General features: G+C 32.6%; 2 protein-coding genes across 2 annotated transcripts; one reads left to right on the top strand and one right to left on the bottom strand.

Moving 5' to 3' along the window:
- Positions 1-1,254: 1,254 nt before the first annotated feature.
- On the bottom strand, positions 1,255-2,870 carry LOC106673024 (ribonuclease H1). Its single transcript, XM_014404928.2, has one exon. It carries the CDS (start codon positions 2,675-2,677, stop codon positions 1,655-1,657), a length of 1,023 nt encoding a protein of 340 aa, XP_014260414.1. The 5' UTR covers positions 2,678-2,870; the 3' UTR covers positions 1,255-1,654.
- A 47-nt stretch (positions 2,871-2,917) lies between these two features.
- LOC106673022 (H(+)/Cl(-) exchange transporter 7) lies at positions 2,918-17,711 on the top strand. Its single transcript, XM_014404925.1, has 18 exons — positions 2,918-3,057; positions 7,115-7,262; positions 7,368-7,508; positions 7,572-7,770; positions 7,845-7,954; positions 9,212-9,355; positions 12,607-12,784; positions 12,942-13,073; positions 13,235-13,394; positions 13,467-13,605; positions 13,686-13,779; positions 13,845-14,014; positions 14,074-14,253; positions 14,581-14,805; positions 15,416-15,571; positions 15,647-15,730; positions 16,053-16,133; positions 17,471-17,711. Exons 2-18 carry the CDS (start codon positions 7,170-7,172, stop codon positions 17,570-17,572), a joined length of 2,388 nt encoding a protein of 795 aa, XP_014260411.1. The 5' UTR covers positions 2,918-3,057; positions 7,115-7,169; the 3' UTR covers positions 17,573-17,711.
- Positions 17,712-17,841: the final 130 nt, after the last annotated feature.

Raw genomic sequence — 17,841 nt, 5'->3', positions numbered from 1 at the left:
GCTTTCTATCCAGATAGTAAATAATGCTGAACTTAGTGTACTAGACATTCAAATTTTTCACCATTAGCAGCCTTTCATCGGATCATAACCCATATTCAACAATCTACTCCAACTACAAGCTACACGAGTCATAGTACAAACAGCATCATTATAATACTAATCCAAAATATAAATAAAATAAAGAGGTAATACCAAAAATTTAGCCAAACATCAATGATAATAAACAACGGTTTGCACAACCAGTGACAATACGTCTTTACCTTTGTAAATAATTTAAAACAATATGATGTAAACAAATAAGTAAATAATACAGATAACTATAATAGATGTCACGGTAGCTCAAGTAGTTTGAACAGTGGCAAGCTAAAGGTAGTGGGTTTGAATCCCTCTCATGACAGCTTTTTCATTTCAACCAATACCTTACATAGAAAGATTAGTTAATTGAAAGAGGTTATTTGGGAAATCAGTCCACGAAATATAATGGATTTAATAATAATAGACTTTATCATTCTATAACCTTTTTACAATAATATGGAAATCTTAAAAAACTCAAAAATTAAATTAAACTATAAAGCTAAAAAGTAAATGATAAAAAAAAGCATAACAGATAAACTTTCTTTAAATTTAATTGTTCAACACAGAAAAACTACATTTAGCCCAAGTCATCAACTACATGCTAATTCAAATAATAAAACTAATTATACATGGTGAAATAAACACTGAATTACAAACTTAATAAATGAATTTACTGACCATTTCTTACTTATATTTCCAAGCAGAATTACAATATTTCACAAGAAGTATCCAGTTTTCAAATTCAAATATTCTACAATTCTATCATGTCATCTCTGGATTTTTTTTCCTAAAAAGCCACACAAAATTAATGTGGAAAAGGGCAGACCCCCCAAACATGGTACAGGTCTTCAATCGCTCCCATGTTACATGGAGCACATGGACGATGCTCTTGTCCAAATAGAGCAAGTCACCCCTGGCTTTAAAAATCCATTGCATACAATTAATTAAGTATTAACGGTGTACCAATCAGTCATGTAATTTTATATTTCAGATCCCTATTCAATATTTTATCAATTCTTGTAGAGCTATTGTGACATGGGTTAGAGCAGCGGCATATTGCGCCAAAAGTTGTGAGTTTGAATCTTGCTAGTGACACTAACTTTTTCAACTCAACCAAGACTTTAGATAAAAAGTATAATTAATTGAAATAATTAAATAGTTCAATTATGACCACTAAGCATATAAGGATTAATATTTTAATTTATCCATTTCAAAATATTATACATGTTCTTAAGCTATGCCATGTGTTGCAATTATATTAAAGAGGGGTTTTACATTTTTCCCTCAATTTTGTTATTAATTTAGCTTTTATTTGACATTTTAATTAATAAAAAATGTCAAAAACAACTGAATTCTGAAAAAGCTGTTGTTGGTCAAAAATCTATTATTTCACTCAATATAAATGGTTTAGGGCAAGATTAATGATGGGTTCTTTTGGAATTTCAAAATTTAATTTAAAATGGGAGAAAGAAAAGCCTCTCTAAAACAATTTGCTAATATTTAGTTTATTCTCAGCTTGTACCTATATACATTTAAAAACATTTTCTATTTTGAGTTTTTATAAAACTATGGTTTAAGATTACACCCCAAATGTTAAATTTGACTGATATTGTTCTGCTCCTGCTCTAGCTAGTTTGTCTGCCATTTCATTTCCGACATTACCACTGTGCCCCTTAACATGAATCCACTGGATAGCATTAAGACTTTTAATAGCATTGTCCAATTTGACCAGTTCATCTTTATTTTTGACGTTTTCTCCATTGGCCAACTTCCAACCGTTTTTTTTCCACTTGTAAATCCAGCAAGTGATACATTTTATCAGGAACTGTGAATCTGTGTGAATACTGAGTTTAGAAATCATGGCTTTCTTTGCTTGATCGATGGCAACTCTCGCAGCCTGGATCTCTGCCGTGTTATTAGTCGGAGATCCTTTGACCGGAGTCGAGACGTTCAAAGGATGATCGTAGTTAAACCATACACCAATGCCCGCTTTTGCTCCTGCTTTCCCATTAGAAGAACATGCGCCATCAGTAAATACAACAACAAAACCTTTTTCGTCCATTACAAAATCGTTTTGATCTGGGGATTTTTCCAATTTGATTTTTTTTACAGCCATTTTTTCTTCTGCGTCCTCGACAGGACAATCACTTCTTTTCCTTTCTATACATATCAACCTCGAATTAATAGCCTCCAATTTGGAAGTGGTCTCCATAACATACTTATTAAACTTTTCTTCCAATGAGGAGATCCTTTTGTAAACACCATCCAGTACGGAACTACTAGGATTGCTCTCCACTTTGTTGGATTGATGCTTGTCGAGTACCACACCATCAACAAATTGTAGTCGCCTTACAGAGTCCGCTTCCGAGCCGACAGTGGTTGAATGACTCCTCAGAAACGATTCTGCCTCGTTTTGAGTGTTGAACTTTTTGTACACCGCCTTGGGATAGCCCAGAACCTGTTCCTGGCATTCGGCCCAGGAATCAAACACGCCGACTTTCCTACCCACGACAACTGCGTATTTGGCCATTATCATCCGCAGGCGATTCAGACGGGCCGGTACCGGTTTACAGGGGTTGACGAGGGGGCTGGCAAACAACATCTATCCACTGGTCGTCCGACACAACTCCATAACTGTTTCTTTCCAATAACCACAATAAAGCTGTACAACAACAAACGGAACTACAACTCCACTGTTAATATTTACTATTTGGTGCTAAATTTTAGAAAGACCTTACTAGCTCCTACAAGGACAACTTCAACGTAGAATATCAACGACCTTTCCTTTTTCATCTCAACGAGAAGGTTATATGTTCCCTATCACGCTGACGAATGTTGATATGATTTTCTATAACTCTCTTCCTTATCAGCGAATACTCTTACTCACATATTAACAACTTACAGTTGTGCATAACTGCATTCAGACTCAGAGTATTACTCTACTTTAGATGGTGCATTTAGGAGCGGGCGACATTTCATTATGTAAGCTATTTAAAACATATATGTATATCAATTAAACCAGAACACTTTATATTTAACAAACACACAAATACCAATTTCGATGATTGGAGATTTACCACTTTAAAAGTTAAATTTAAAATTCCAAGAAGGAATCTTAAACAGATTTTATTAGGAGTTAAATTAATTGTAAATTCACTAATTTTCGTGGTCCGCTTGACCAATTAATATCATTCAATTAATTAAGGTTTTTGTCTCAACTAAAAACCTTAATTAATTAATTGTAAATATTACGATGGGAAGGAAGGATATTTCGGCTAATTGTTGGGAAAGCATATTGTGCAAGATTGGGCCATCGGAAGTGTCCTCGAATCTTGGGAGCCGACCTAGTCTTTCACGTAAACCCTAGGCACAGCTAAAGAAACCTGGTGAAATATTAACACCTGGGTGTGAGAAATGTGTTGTATATGTTATATATGTTATATGTTGTATATATATGTTCCTGGGTAATCGCCACAAAAATATTTACTGTTGTGTTGCAAGGTGGCCTTATTGCTCAACCCTAGGAGTAGTTAACGCCCGTATTCACCCGGAAAAGTTTAATAAACTAGGGAAGAAAAAAAAGGCAGTCGGGTCACCAGGAAACATAATAACAATATTAACTAACTAGGGTTCCACACCTCCTCCCTGACTGATTGGCTTAAAAATACTATCCCAAGAGGGTAGGGTTGAAGAAGACTCAGTTACAGAAAAAGGACTGGTGTGGTTATGGCAGCCGGTGTACAGAAGAGTCAGTCGGAGTTAGAGAGGCAAGAGAGTCAGGCAGACCGAGTCAGAAAGGTGAACTGGTGCGGTGACATAGTCAGCATAATTTGCAGAATATGAACCACATAACAGTCAAGATCGATGCCAGCATTCCAGTTCTGTGAGTACAAGATTTGTCCAACAGTTGGTAGGAGAATTGGAGAACATTCGGGGCAGTTCCGCGGCTGCGGCCAAATCTTGAATAATACATTCCTCAAGAAATAAGCCAACTTAGGATAGGAATAGAGATTTGTCGGAGAGCTTGGGTGTATTTATTTATTATTGAAGTATTTATTTAATTTATACATAGGGATAGAAATTATACAAGAATTAGGGTGTGTAAATTATGAGTAGGAATTGAGACCTAATAAAAAACTAAGTTGGTTAATTATTTAGATTTAAGTTGTGAATTCTTTAATACGAATAAAGAATTGTTAGAGAAGTAATATGATATGTTTCTTTAGATTATAGGCAAGAATTGAGAATTGTTAGTTGTAAGCAGGGTAGGGATTCATTCATGAATTGATTTATATGTTAATTGAGCAAGAATTAGGGGATGGAATGTCGATGATTTTCAGCCTTATTAAATAAAGGGATTTGAATGTTCTACCCGGATTTCCTTTTTTTACATGTCTGTCTTTACATACAAACAACTACATGACTTTATGCAGTGTGATTGGCTACTCATTCAACAAAGTAAGCCAGATGCTTCTACATCTCATATGCAACAAAAAAAGTTCATATGAACCATGGACTGATTGTCAACCCTTCGCAGATATTCAATTTTTTTTTCAACTATCTACTGTTTATATAAATCTATTTGTAGCTCTTGAACTATTGGAAATCCAAAAAAAACATTGAAAAGAGAGTTAAATTTCCTTTAAGAAGGTACCCATCTAGAACTTTCAATTTAATCTTTAGTAAAATATAAAAAAAANTATATATATATTGTGTGGCATGTGCCGTGTATAGTGAGGGAGTGGCCACCTTCTGGTCATTGCAGTGTATATAGAGCAGATATATGTATGTTGGCACGTTCTCGAGGCGATAAGGACCGACAAGCACTCAGCCTTCCTTGTTTGTACCGACTCTCTCTTTGCACTAAGAGACAAGTTGTGGACCCTTTCATCATGCTCTTGTTAGGGAAATATGCCTCAGCAAAATGGTGGTTGTTGTGTGGGTTCCTAGACACGTCAGCCCGGAGGATAATGAACATGTGGTGAAAACCAGGACATCCCACCCTCCAGACCAGACCATCGCAATGAGGCCCTCTGACTAAGCTTGCAGTGAAAAACATGATAAAAGAAAGATGACATCAGTGGGCGGGGTCGTCCAAGATGCTCTTGTGAGTCTTGTCAGTAGATGGTCTTCAGATAACCTGAGCCGAAGACAAGGGATCGTACTACCCGATTGAGCATTGGTCATACACAGTTGACACTCAGGCACCTGCTTTTGGGTCAAAGTCCTTGCAGGTTCCCCTTATGAACAGCCGAACAACAAAGAAACAACTAGCAAGATCTTGTATGTAGAAGGTACACTGATTTTTACATATAGGCTTTTCACATTTGGTTTCTTAATATTTTCTGGTAATTTTTATTATCCTGTGTTACGATTGTTTACATGTTAAAACTTGTAGATAATGCATTCAGAAAGACATAACACTAACAAACACATAATAATAACCAGCTTTTGTGATGTGTTAATTAGACAAATTAACAAATGCTAAATCCAGAACAAGTCCCAGGCCTGCCTGATTGACCCACTCCTGATCATTTATTCTTTTTCCCACCATGGAAAGAAATGTGAAATTTCCAAGATTATCAGATTTAGTCCTTCCAGGTGCAAACAAAACAAATTAAGTCCTTCATGCCTTCTAAAAGTAATTTCCCTTCTTTATTTAATACCTTATTAACTAATCAGAAAAACATATTTGTTTTATTAAAATTTGATTCCTCTGAATGCTCCACGCATTTTCCTACTTTGTACTAATACTAAGGTAAATGACAAAGCCATTTCATAAAGGCCGCCAAAGCGATATAAACAATCAATAAGGCAGAGTTCCAATGATTGAGGAGGCAGATGCGAGGACGGCGGCAGGCCTAAGGCAGAGCCATGCTGGATTTGGAGTTACTCGGTTGCTTGCAACTTTAGAAAGAAGATAAAGTAAAAATAAAAGTGTGTGATGTTATCAAGACAAAAAAAAACTGCTAGTGAAAAATTCTTGTGGAGTGGTGTTCGTTCATAAAGGTTCGTTACACTATACTATACAACTTGTCCAGTGAAAAGGAAACCAAAAAAATAACTTTACGTGTTAACGTGAATCCCCTTCACACGAAACAAACTCGTATCCTTGCGAGTGTAAAATAAAAATAAGAAAAAATATTTGTGCCACAGACTCAATTAAATTAAACGGAAAAGACAAAATTTGGGACCTGATCCAAATAAATTATAACAAAGCCCTCAAAAAAATAAATGTATTTAGATTTGAAAAAATAAAAATATGTGATCTATGACATACGCACTCTCCTTGCCATTTACATAAAAAAGAGCAGGTGCCTTCAAGCAAAATTGAGAGAGAGTCCTTCCACGTCCTTTCGTAGCTCAGCTCGCAGCTCGCAATTACTTTCTATCATAAGAAAATATTCCCTTTTCCTCACTAAATTAGTTATAACCATTTATAAGGTTAGGAAGGTATATAAGGTCGGATTCATTAATTTGTTATTAGTATAAGGATCCTGTATGTTTAACGGGTACAGACTTATTATTTTATTTTATTTTATTTTTTATAACCATATTAATCCCACAACGTTATAGGTACTAGCAATAGTTATCTGCAGATGGCAATGTTTTTTATTATATGTTGCAACTGTGAAAAGATTAATAAATAAAATTTAAAAATCATGCACCACCGATGATACGTGTGTTTTTTCTATTTAGATGGTGAAACTTAACACCTTTATCTCAACTATCTTCCTTTCTGAACCTATTCAGATTTACATGCCTTTCTTCTCTAAAGATAGGGCCTTTCCATAAGATAACATTTCTCATAATTTCACATTAAAATATCAGGAGAAAGTAGTTTGTAGATATAATTTATCTATTCCAGAGCAATGTACAGTGGAATGTTAAACTTGTTCCAAAATATGTTAATCAGTGTATTTCCAAAGAGTGAATCAGTTTTATATTTATAGTAATTTGTTTTCACTTTTTCAAATCAAACAAGATAGTAAATAAAATACATTTATCCAATAGTATATCATTTTATTGTGTGTTTTAGTTATCTCTATAAAATGGAATCATCACATTCATAACTTCTTAATCTGAATAACTAAATGGAAAACAGTGACCAAGACCCCCTTCTGGTTTCAGAAAATACCAGAAGGAGAAAAAAATCTTATGGGACAAGCTCACAACAGGAAGTGAAGGTAAATTTGGAAACATGAAATTATGAATAAATAAATGAAACTCCCTACCTTAATCTATGTTTATAGTTTTTTAATAAATACAATTTTTTTTTTACATTTTTTCAGAATTTTAATTCAGGCAATGAAAATGGGTTTAAAGATGATATTAAACCTATACTTGATGAGATACATTCATTGAAAAGATCAAGTAGAGCAAATGAAACGGTGCCTATTGGTTCGTTAGATGTTCTTTCAGTCAAATATGAGGTATGTGTATGTTTTGTGTGTTTTATTTTTTAATTTTCTTATTTTATTTTTATCTACTTGCAGAGTTTGGATTATGATATATGTGAAAATCGATTAATGTTAGATGAAGAAAGGAACAAAGGCTACAGTTATTACATTAAAAAATTATTTATGAAATGGATTATATTTTTTCTCATCGGTATGTTAACTGCATTAATTGGAGTATGTATAGACATATCAATTGATATTATTTCTACATACAAATATAGTGTTATTAAGAACAGTATCCTTTTTAACTGTATTGAAAATGTTCCATTACCTTTAAAGCTGGTTTTTGTCCTTAATATTACCACTCAGATATTGATCATTGTGTGACTGAAGACTGCCTACATGTGCCTTTTTTTATATGGGTTGGAATGAATGTTGGATTGGTATTTGTAGGTGCTGTTCTCGTAGCTTATATTGAGGTAATTATGTTTAAAAACTTGCTATTACAAGGTAATTTAAAGCCGTAAGATTATTTGTAGAAATATATATATATAAATCAAATAAGTTACTGATATACATTCAGAACTTTATGAATCTAAATCAAATCTCGTCGATATGCTTTCGGGAAATCTGGCTTAAGACTAACGTTTGTTAAAATGAAAATCATTATAAAATTTCTAGAGTGGGAGAGTGCTGATGACAATTCTAGGAGCAACACCTGCATCCTAGCATTGTCATCACAATATNTTTTTTTGACCTTGTGGTTACTTTAGGTAAGAGAAGAAGCTATTTCATTTGGCAGACTTTTCAGAAAATGTATTTATTTATCAGTACCACTGCTTGAGAACAACAGTTATTTTTATTTAATAAGTAATGTATCTGTTACTTAGTTACATTTACATGGTTGAGAGTTTATGAACTCACAAAGTATCACCGTGACTTTTCTCCCTCTCTTTCTTTGCTTTTCCTTTCTTGTCTATCTCACATATTAACCGTACTACTTATTTTTCCGTTTATCCAACCAAGTTATGATTAGAACAAATAGGACAGTAACGGACTCGCTTTTCGTTATCCTATTACTAGATTTTCTATATTTCAGGGCATTGTCAATTGTGGATAAGCCCCTCTATTCACACTAATAAGTTACATTCACCGCAATTCATTCACACTATCTCAGAGTACTCGATATTCCTTGGGCGTAATTGGGGGATAAGCCCCATTATTCATGCTAATAAATACATTCAATCAATAAAAACATATTTGTTGTTGTTGTAATTAAAATACATAAAGGTACAAAGATCTATATATGATAAAATGGCCTTGAAATATTGGATCAGCGATCTGTGCCATGCCCCTGCATAGGTCATTCAGGATGTCATATTTCTTTCTTTGCAGACTTAGTAACATGGCAAATGATGTAGTAAATGTAAATAGTTAAAAAAACCTTTCCCAGTGAACTGCATGTTTGAAGAAATTTTAAAAAACAGGACCAAAGAAATTTTAATGGTCATTGGGTGCGAGTATGTAAACTATCAACCACATATTTAGATGTAAAAAATGATCATGCACATACATATTAAATATGTGTTTTTTGTAATAAAGGAAGGAAACAAATTTTCAGAAACGTCAACCAAGTGAAATAGGTTTTGTTTTCTTGCCTAATATATATGCAAACAATCAACACTATTATTTATGAATGAATAATAATCCACATAATTTGTAATTTTTATTTGAAGCCTGTAGCTGGAGGTAGTGGGATACCCCAAGTAAAATGTTATCTTAATGGCATAAAAATGCCAAGATTAGTAAGAATTAAAACTCTAATAGTCAAGGTGATTGGTGTGATTTCTACAGTTGTTGGTGGTCTTGCTGGAGGAAAGGTTAGTAACTTTTTATTTATACCTTTATATTTATACTATATATTTCTTAGTACCTCTATAGGAATGCTCAATTTATTATCTTTTTGTTTTTAATATTACATATAAAATAACTAAAATATTTAAATATAATATTTCTCTGAACTAATAAAAGGTGGTAACTGTGTTATCCTTTTGATGTTTATTTGTTTATTTTAGTCATGATAATAAACTTCAAAATTCAATAAAGCTTACATCAACCTACAAACTGATCCAATGGGGCAAGCGTCAAGGCTGGCTATAAAACTACAAAATAAAAATACACTAAACTGTGTACTATACCAGACACTAACATAGAAAATTTATATGTGCTTACATGAAAATTGCATCTAAAGTACTTTACAAAAATTTAAACTTTTCTGTTTCTCGGTTCTAGTGTGACATAGGTTTCAGAAAAACACTTTCTTTATCGTGCCAATGTTTCTCTGAAAGACATTACTCTGAATTTTGGTAAAGAAATAATTTAAAATATATATATTTTGGTGTAAAGAAATTAAAGGCTTATAAGCATGAGGTACAAATGCAGATTTTGTAAATAGAGAAAATAAGAAGAAAAACTGATTTAATCAATAAAAATACAACTTAAAAATAATTTATTAATTAGTATGTTTTATTAATCTTTATTCCATATAATGTACAAAGATTTAATTTTAGATGATTTTTGAGGAAAAGAAAATTTGCATTTTTATGTTTCTTGGCCATTGGCCCATCTTCAGTCAACCTCCATGATCCATTCAATCATTCCCCATTCTGAGTCTTTGTGAAATGGATGATTTGATATACTCTGCAAAAATAGTTATTAGTAATAAACTATTCAAATTTATTTTTCTGAATAGTTTGCTTAAGCATATTTCCTAGTGACAGTATAATCTTACTTATAAGGAGCTTGAGTGTCCTCTTTGGTTTAGGCATTGAAATGGTGTTTATTACTCACTGTAAGATAAAGGTCCTGCATTTTTTTTAAACACTGCCACCCCAAGGGTTTATCTAACCTAGTTGAATTACCCTCACTTAAAAAAAAAAATCTTGGTCATACGAGAAAGAAGAGAATATCTGGAAAAATTTAGCTTTTTGACAAGGTACAACTGTACACTATTCATGGTTTCATAAATCTGCTAGATTAGAGTTCAAATTGTGAGTTATTTTGTATTTTACCATAACGAACGATAATAGAACCATACCTCAGGTATCTGGATGAGTATCTCTTTGATTAAGATGTTACAAACAACAACAGATCAGTTCTATGATGTTTATTTGAAAGTATATTTAATGTTAGTTTGAGAGGAAAGTGATTAGAGTGGAAAACAAAAGGTTAACATATAAATCATTTATAAAAAAGACAAACAATTTAGGTTTCAGCACACCGGGTCCAATACACTCTGACCATCAACATTCATGTTAAATGCCCAGGGTTGTTATATGGGATCTGCCATTAACTAAAACAACATTTTTGTTTTCTAGAGCTTCTGCTAAAAGCTGGCTTTTTATATTTTCAGTCTCATCGAAGTGACAAAAAGTTATTATAGATTAATTTACAGTATAACTGATTTAACTGGCCAACACAGTTAAAGTCACCTTCTAGTAACATTAAACAATTTGGAAGTAACTGTTTAATATTTTAAATAGTTTAATTAAATATGTCTGTAATAATACAATGGGCCGCAACGGTTTAGGCGTTGACACGTCACTCATCACTGTAATGTAAAGGTCCCAGGTTTGAATCCAGCGGCCCTGCATTTGAACCCGACAACTTAAATGGGCTCTTTTTCAAAAACACCGGCACCACGAGGGTTGATATAACCTCTGCTGTTGCGAACCCTCACAAAAAAAAAAATTCAAATTTTTTATTTGAAAATTTTGATAACATTGAGTATTCACATTTATGTAAGACAATCAAATTGTAAACATTTCAATTTAAAAGTATTGAAATCTTTGCTCGTTCTTTGCTGGCTTTTCTCGGCTCTTTTCTTTGATGGTAGGTGATGTTAGTACTGCAAATCCTTGTAGTTCGGTTGGTGTGTGCATGGAATCTGCAACAAAACAGGTTTCAGATAAACAATAGATGGTTTGTACGGAAAGTGAAGGTAGATGGTGTAAAAATGTGAATATCTATGTACATTCCTGACAGATAGTGATTAACGTTATTCCATATATTAATAATTATGCAGAATCCTGGACGATTTTTGCTCTGGTTTTCTTTTAACAATATTTACATCAGTTATATCCAGCACTAAGTTGGGAGAGATTTAGTTGCGTTTTTTTGGATGAGTTGTGACAATTTCTCAGAGTCCATGTTGATAATCCACAACTTGATTTAACTCAAAAAGATAAAGTTGTCTTGAGGTTTAATTGAGAAATTAATTGCTTGCACTGGATCGCCTTTGCATTTTCTACACAAAATTTTTCCATTCTTGAACAAGGGATTGTAGAAAATATCATTTTTTTTAATATCTCTTGCAGCAAATAATAAATAGTTTTCTATAGTACCCTATTTGGATTTTCTTGACTAGCATGCCCAAATTAATTTGAAGAAACAATAGATAGATAAAACAATATTGACCTGGAGATGTATGATAGAAAAGGTAGAAGAAATGCTGAAAGCAGGGTTGTGTCGTGATCCACTTGCACCACCAAGTGATTCAATAAAAATTAATTTGCTTTCACTTATATCAATGAGAATGTGTTGCAATGTTTTTTATGGCTACACAGAATTAATGTACACCTATTTCTTAGTCCAAAATTTAAAACAAAACAATCAGTTTAATCCTTTTTCCAAAAAAGATAGTTCCCACTCACAGTAAGTTGTTTTCCAACAATCCATTCATGTCGAGAGACATGGTTGTTGAAATCCTTCAACCTGATGAGGGCTCAAAATCCGGATCATTAGAAAACAACTTACTGTGAGAGGGAACTATCTTTTTTGAAAAAGGATTGAACACCGCACTCACTCCATCATTCATCATTTCGATCAGTTTAACTGTGTAAAAATAAAGAAAAATACACATCTATAAATTCAGATGCGCACTGCAGAGTATCAGAGCCAAACGTTTTGTAATGATTTAATAATTACCCCTGGCTAATAAATATGTATCCCTGACTAATAAATATGTCATTAGTATTTATAAATTAATATAATAATTCTTTAAAACACAAATTAATGATAAAGCTAATTATACAGCATCAAAGCTTTAAATAGTCTCCTATTCTGCTTTAAGGAAGGACCAATGATCCATGCAGGTGCTGTAGTTGCTGCTGGTATTTCCCAGGGTAAAAGCACTTCTCTGAAATCAGATTGCAAGATTTTGGGTTACTTCAGAGAAGACCACGAAAAAAGAGATTTTGTCTCTGGTGGTGCTGCTGCAGGCGTAGCAGCAGCATTTGGAGCTCCTGTGGGTATGATTAATTCTAATGATATTGAAAAAGATTTCTGTTGATTAGCTATATATTCAGGCAAAGTTAGTTCTTAACATATTTATTATAATGTATTTGAGTTTTAATTAAAAAGATAAAAGATATGGGAAATTTATTTGTATTTTGTAATAATTTTTAGGTGGTGTTTTGTTTAGTTTAGAAGAAGGAAGCAGTTTTTGGAACCAGAGCTTAACTTGGAGGATATTTTTTGCCTCTTCTATTTCCACATTTACATTGAATATTATTTTGAGCGCTTATCATGGAAGACCAGGTGGTTTTATTTTTCCGTTATACATGTTAAATTACGAGTATGGTTATAATTATGTGAGGCTGTTAGAATAAGTGACACAGGTTCCTAATCTGGTGTCGGTTGTCCAGGATTAGACCTTAGTCTTGATTATTAATTAATGTTTTATTTTGTTATTTTTACAGGAGAGCTTGCTTATTATGGATTACTTAATTTTGGCCATTTTGAATCATTAGATTATCAACTTTTTGAATTGGCTCTCTTTGCTTTGATGGGTGTTATTGGGGGTATTTTAGGATCAGTATATACATTTATTAACTATAGGCTCACAGTTTTCAGATTAAGGTATTTAAGTCATTAGCTTAGAGGCCGAAAATGGATACGATATTTTTATTTTTTTTTAAATATTTTTTACAGATATATTAACAGCCAATGGCTGAAGGTAGTAGAAGCATGTTTGGTCGCTGCAGTTAGCGCTACTGTTGGGTTACTCATGATATACCTACTGAATGACTGTCGACCATTAGGTCAAGACCCCACAAAATTCCCTATCCAGGTAATTATAGATCTACTTTTATACATTATGTTTTGTTTTCATTGTACAGCATTTTTAAATATATATTTTTTGAAATTAAGATGTACTGTAATGATGGTGAATATAATTCAGCTGCTGCAATTTGGTTGCAAGTCCCTGAAGCTAGTGTTCGTTCTTTGTTTCATGATCCACCTGGTAATTTTTATTTATTTGAAAAGTGTTATGAATACGTAAATATCATCTTAAAATATAATTTTCAGCATCACATAAATTATCAACTCTAGTTATATTCATGGTTGTGTATTTGGGATTGTCTATATGGACTTACGGTTTGAGTATGTCTGCAGGAATTTTCATACCTTGTCTTCTGACAGGGGCAGCTTGGGGAAGAGTCATAGGAATACTCATTTCCTTGATGCTACCAAATGCCGTTAGTTTCTTTGAAAATTAGTTAATGGGGGAAAACGTTATTAACGTACTGATTTTCAGAGTTGGGTCGATCCCGGAAAGTATGCATTAGTAGGAGCAGCTGCACAACTTGGAGGAGTTGTAAGGATGACAATAAGTTTAACAATTATCTTGATTGAAGCAACTGGCAATATTAACTTTGGACTACCATTAATGATAACACTAATGACAGCTAAATGGGTTGGTGAATACTTCTGTGAGGTATTTCAATTTTTTATTTAAATAAAAGCAAAAGTGACATTTAAGTGGAAAACATGCACATTTATTTCAATTCTCTTTATCTAAGGTCTTGGTTGAGATGGAAAAGTTAGTGTCTCGAGCAGGATTCGAACCATGATCTTCGGCTTAATACACTGCTGCTCTAACTACTTGAGCAATCAAGACTTCGACCCACTCAGACACCAACTCCTCATCTCAACCTACAACTTTTTGAATTTCCCCTCATTTTGCCATTTTTCAAATTTTATTTTAATTTGTATGGTCAATTATGACTACTAAGCATACATGGATTAATATGCATTTTTTAAGGGATTCTATGATATACACATTCAGCTGGCTGGAGTACCCTTGTTAGCATGGGACCCTCCTCCTTTATCTTCATCATTTACTGCTAACAAAGTAATGAGCTACCCAGTAGTTACTTTACCACCTACTGTAAACGTGAGAACAATTGTAAATATTTTGACAAGTGTCACGTTCAATGGTTTTCCTATCGTAGAGGAAACTAAAAGTAAATATCACAGATCTTCTGGGGTAAGTTTCTATTGCATTGTTATTTCAATTTAATTTAGATAATCCTTTCCGTTAATGCAATGTCACTCTTTATAGTTATTTTGTATAAAGAAGAGAAGTAGAAATTTATTTTGTATACATTTCGTATTAAATTTTATCATTACCTATCATTTTGGCCTATCAGGCATGTTTCAACATGTCACCATCTTCAGTGTTGTGTCTGATCAAAACTAGCGAGAACAAGCAGACCAAAATGATTGGTTTTGTAATGGCCAAATTACAGTTTCATTTTCCTGCAAATCGAATGGAGAAATCTCACAATTTCTATAAATGTTAAAATTATGATTCTTTTTATAACTTAATACGGATTTAATAAATATATTGGAAAGTTTCGTGTTTTTCAAGTATAAATAGTGAATCACAAATAAGAAACGTTTGCAAAATTTTGATTATTGAATGCTTTTCTTAAGTACAAACACTATTGTAGATATATTTATCAATTTTGTCACCAAAATCACATAATAAAAGTTGGTTTAAGTTATTTGCTTAACCATAAGTGGTTTAAGACACTTATTTGCCTTGAAATTGTCCTTGCATTGGAAATGTGTAATGACATATGTACATTTTTAAGGCTTGTTTTAAATCTGCTGGCCGGTTGAGAGGACTCATTTTACGATCTCAGTTACTAGTCCTTCTGAAAAGACGAATTCATGTTCAGCAAGGGGTTGTCCCAGAAATTACAATTAAAGATTTTAGAGAAGAGTATCCAAGTTATTGTGAAATAAAGGTTTAGTTATTTTAGTCTTATCTTTTTTTTAAGTTTTGTCATGCAGTAAATTAATTATATTTCTTTACAAAATAGGATATATATATACCAGAAGAAGAGATGGACTGTAAAATAGATTTAACACCATATATGAATCCATCTCCTTACACAGTTCAGCACGTAAGTACAAGTCAACTGACACGTCAGACAACTTTACTCTTGCATATCAGATTCATCTTCAGGCTGGTGATGTGATTGGCATATTGTAGTGACTACTAAGCTGTCTGACATATTATTGTATCCTGTTCAAATTAAATTGAACACATCTCTCACTCGGGTGAAATTTGGCCCAAAAGATATTGTATATTCAAATTTTAAACCTTTGGTTTACATGATTTTCTATCAAGATAAATTAATTTTATGTCAATGTTTCTTGAAATTGTTTGTAACACTTTTTTATTGCTTTGCCGAATTATGAAATGTAATTTTTTGTTTATTTTAGGTGGCATCATTACCAAGGATGTTTAGACTATTTCGAGCTCTTGGTTTAAGACACTTAATTGTTGTAAATGAAACAAATGAAGTGAGTACAATATATAATAATAAATTGTAGATTCATTGATCATGCTCTGATATGCTTAGTTGCACTGTTAGTCTGGAATCAGTTTTGATTGAAAGCTATCTTAAAACCCAGAATTAGGCCTTAAATAGTAATAATCCACTTTTGCTCCGAGGGGCAGATTATTATTTATTCATTTATATGAGGGTGTATTTATAAACGGGATTGATTTTCTTTAAAATGTTAGAGGAGTGGATTTGAAAGGGCTAGACAAACAAATAATAATGAGAAAGAAGTGAGTGTCTCCATGGAGGAACGGATTATCAAGTTTTTGACCAAGGAGTGGATGAATCTAACCAGAACTTTGGGGTGATTAAAAGGCTCAGTACAGGGTCAACACCCTGCCAAGAACTCGCATCTTTGTTGCTGCCAAAAAATTTCTGGAGAGTGTGAAAAGATTGAGAATGAGAGCCATGATTGCCAATGCCAAGTGTAACCAAGGCCAACATTGAGGCAGCTTTTTCATGTTCACTTTCTCCATGATTGAAGTACATAATCCTGCAGTAATTAAGTAATTCTGCAGTAAGTAATTCTGCAAGACAACTCCTGGCCTCTTATGGTTAACACCATGAGGCAAAAATGAAATGCAACAGGATAAGAATCATTAGTCTCTAGACTTATCACCTTGTGCAACAATGAAGCGGTGGAAGCATTTGTGCTGCAATGACTATGATCCTTTTATGATGATGAAATAAAAAAAATTACCAATCCTATGGGAAAAATGTATTTCTAGGGTAGGAGAATATGTAGAAAAATAATATATTTTTGTAAGCTTAATAACATTAAGTGAGAATTTTTTTAAATGAGTACCTTGTACTATTATTTTTTAAATGGAGTAAGTTTACATTTATATCAGATATCGACCATCCTTAGAAAGTAGGGTCACTGTGTCAAAAGTTATCTATATGAAATACTTTTATGTTGGTATGCACTTCAAAATCATGTTTTTCCCCATATAACTCGTGTAAACAGAAAAGTCAATTAGAGGCTGTGATTTGTATTCTGCATTTTGAACCAAATTGCATTTTTTCAATTTTGTACAAAATTTCTAATAAAAATAAGTCTTTCTTTATTTTTTATTATTTTTTTAAATTTACTTACTTGCAAATTGTTGCATTCTTGCATTTTTTTAAATACTTGCAATTGTTTGTTGTTTACAGGGTATTTATACATATAGCTGGACATTGTTCTACATTAGCCAGCTTATATTTGTATTTAATGACTAACATTCGGCCATTGCATTTTTATAAAACTTAAATCATATATAATTTTAGAATTTAACCACATTTATTTTTAAACAGGTGATTGGAATGGTTACCAGAAAGGATTTGGCGAGATATAGAATAGCGAAACATTCCGGACAAGTAAACATGGAAGAATTGAATTTTTCAGACCGACTTTAATTAACCGAAAGTATTCTAATTTTTAATCTGTGATTTTTATACAATGTTATATGGTGTTTATATAGACATTTTATGTAATGTAATTGTTTTTATATAATGTTTTTACATATAGACAACTTGAATTACTTATATGTTCTGTATAATAAAAAAGAAATATATGTATATTTGAAAGTATAACAATTTTTTTTCTTAAAATTACATATTTTACATTAACAATTGACATATACATATTAATTGTTACAAGTTATCATTTATATTTTGAATTGCAG

The sequence above is a fragment of the Cimex lectularius genome, unplaced genomic scaffold (genome assembly GCF_000648675.2).
Source record: "Cimex lectularius strain Harlan isolate CLEC.00 unplaced genomic scaffold, Clec_2.1 scaffold224, whole genome shotgun sequence".
Taxonomy (NCBI): Eukaryota; Metazoa; Arthropoda; class Insecta; order Hemiptera; family Cimicidae; genus Cimex; species Cimex lectularius.
The sequence above is the reverse complement of the archived record's forward strand: the minus strand, read 5'-3'. Positions and strand labels throughout refer to the sequence as shown.

Coding starts and splice junctions, on each gene's coding strand:
- LOC106673024 (XM_014404928.2), bottom strand. CDS start 2,677: ATGTTGTTTGCCAGCCCCCTCGTCAACCCCTGTAAACCGGTACCGGCC.
- LOC106673022 (XM_014404925.1), top strand. CDS start 7,170: ATGGAAAACAGTGACCAAGACCCCCTTCTGGTTTCAGAAAATACCAGA. Junction 7,771..7,844: donor ATATAGTGTTATTAAGAACA/GTATCCTTTTTA, acceptor ATTACCACTCAG/ATATTGATCATTGTGTGACT. Junction 9,356..12,606: donor GTGGTCTTGCTGGAGGAAAG/GTTAGTAACTTT, acceptor TTCTGCTTTAAG/GAAGGACCAATGATCCATGC.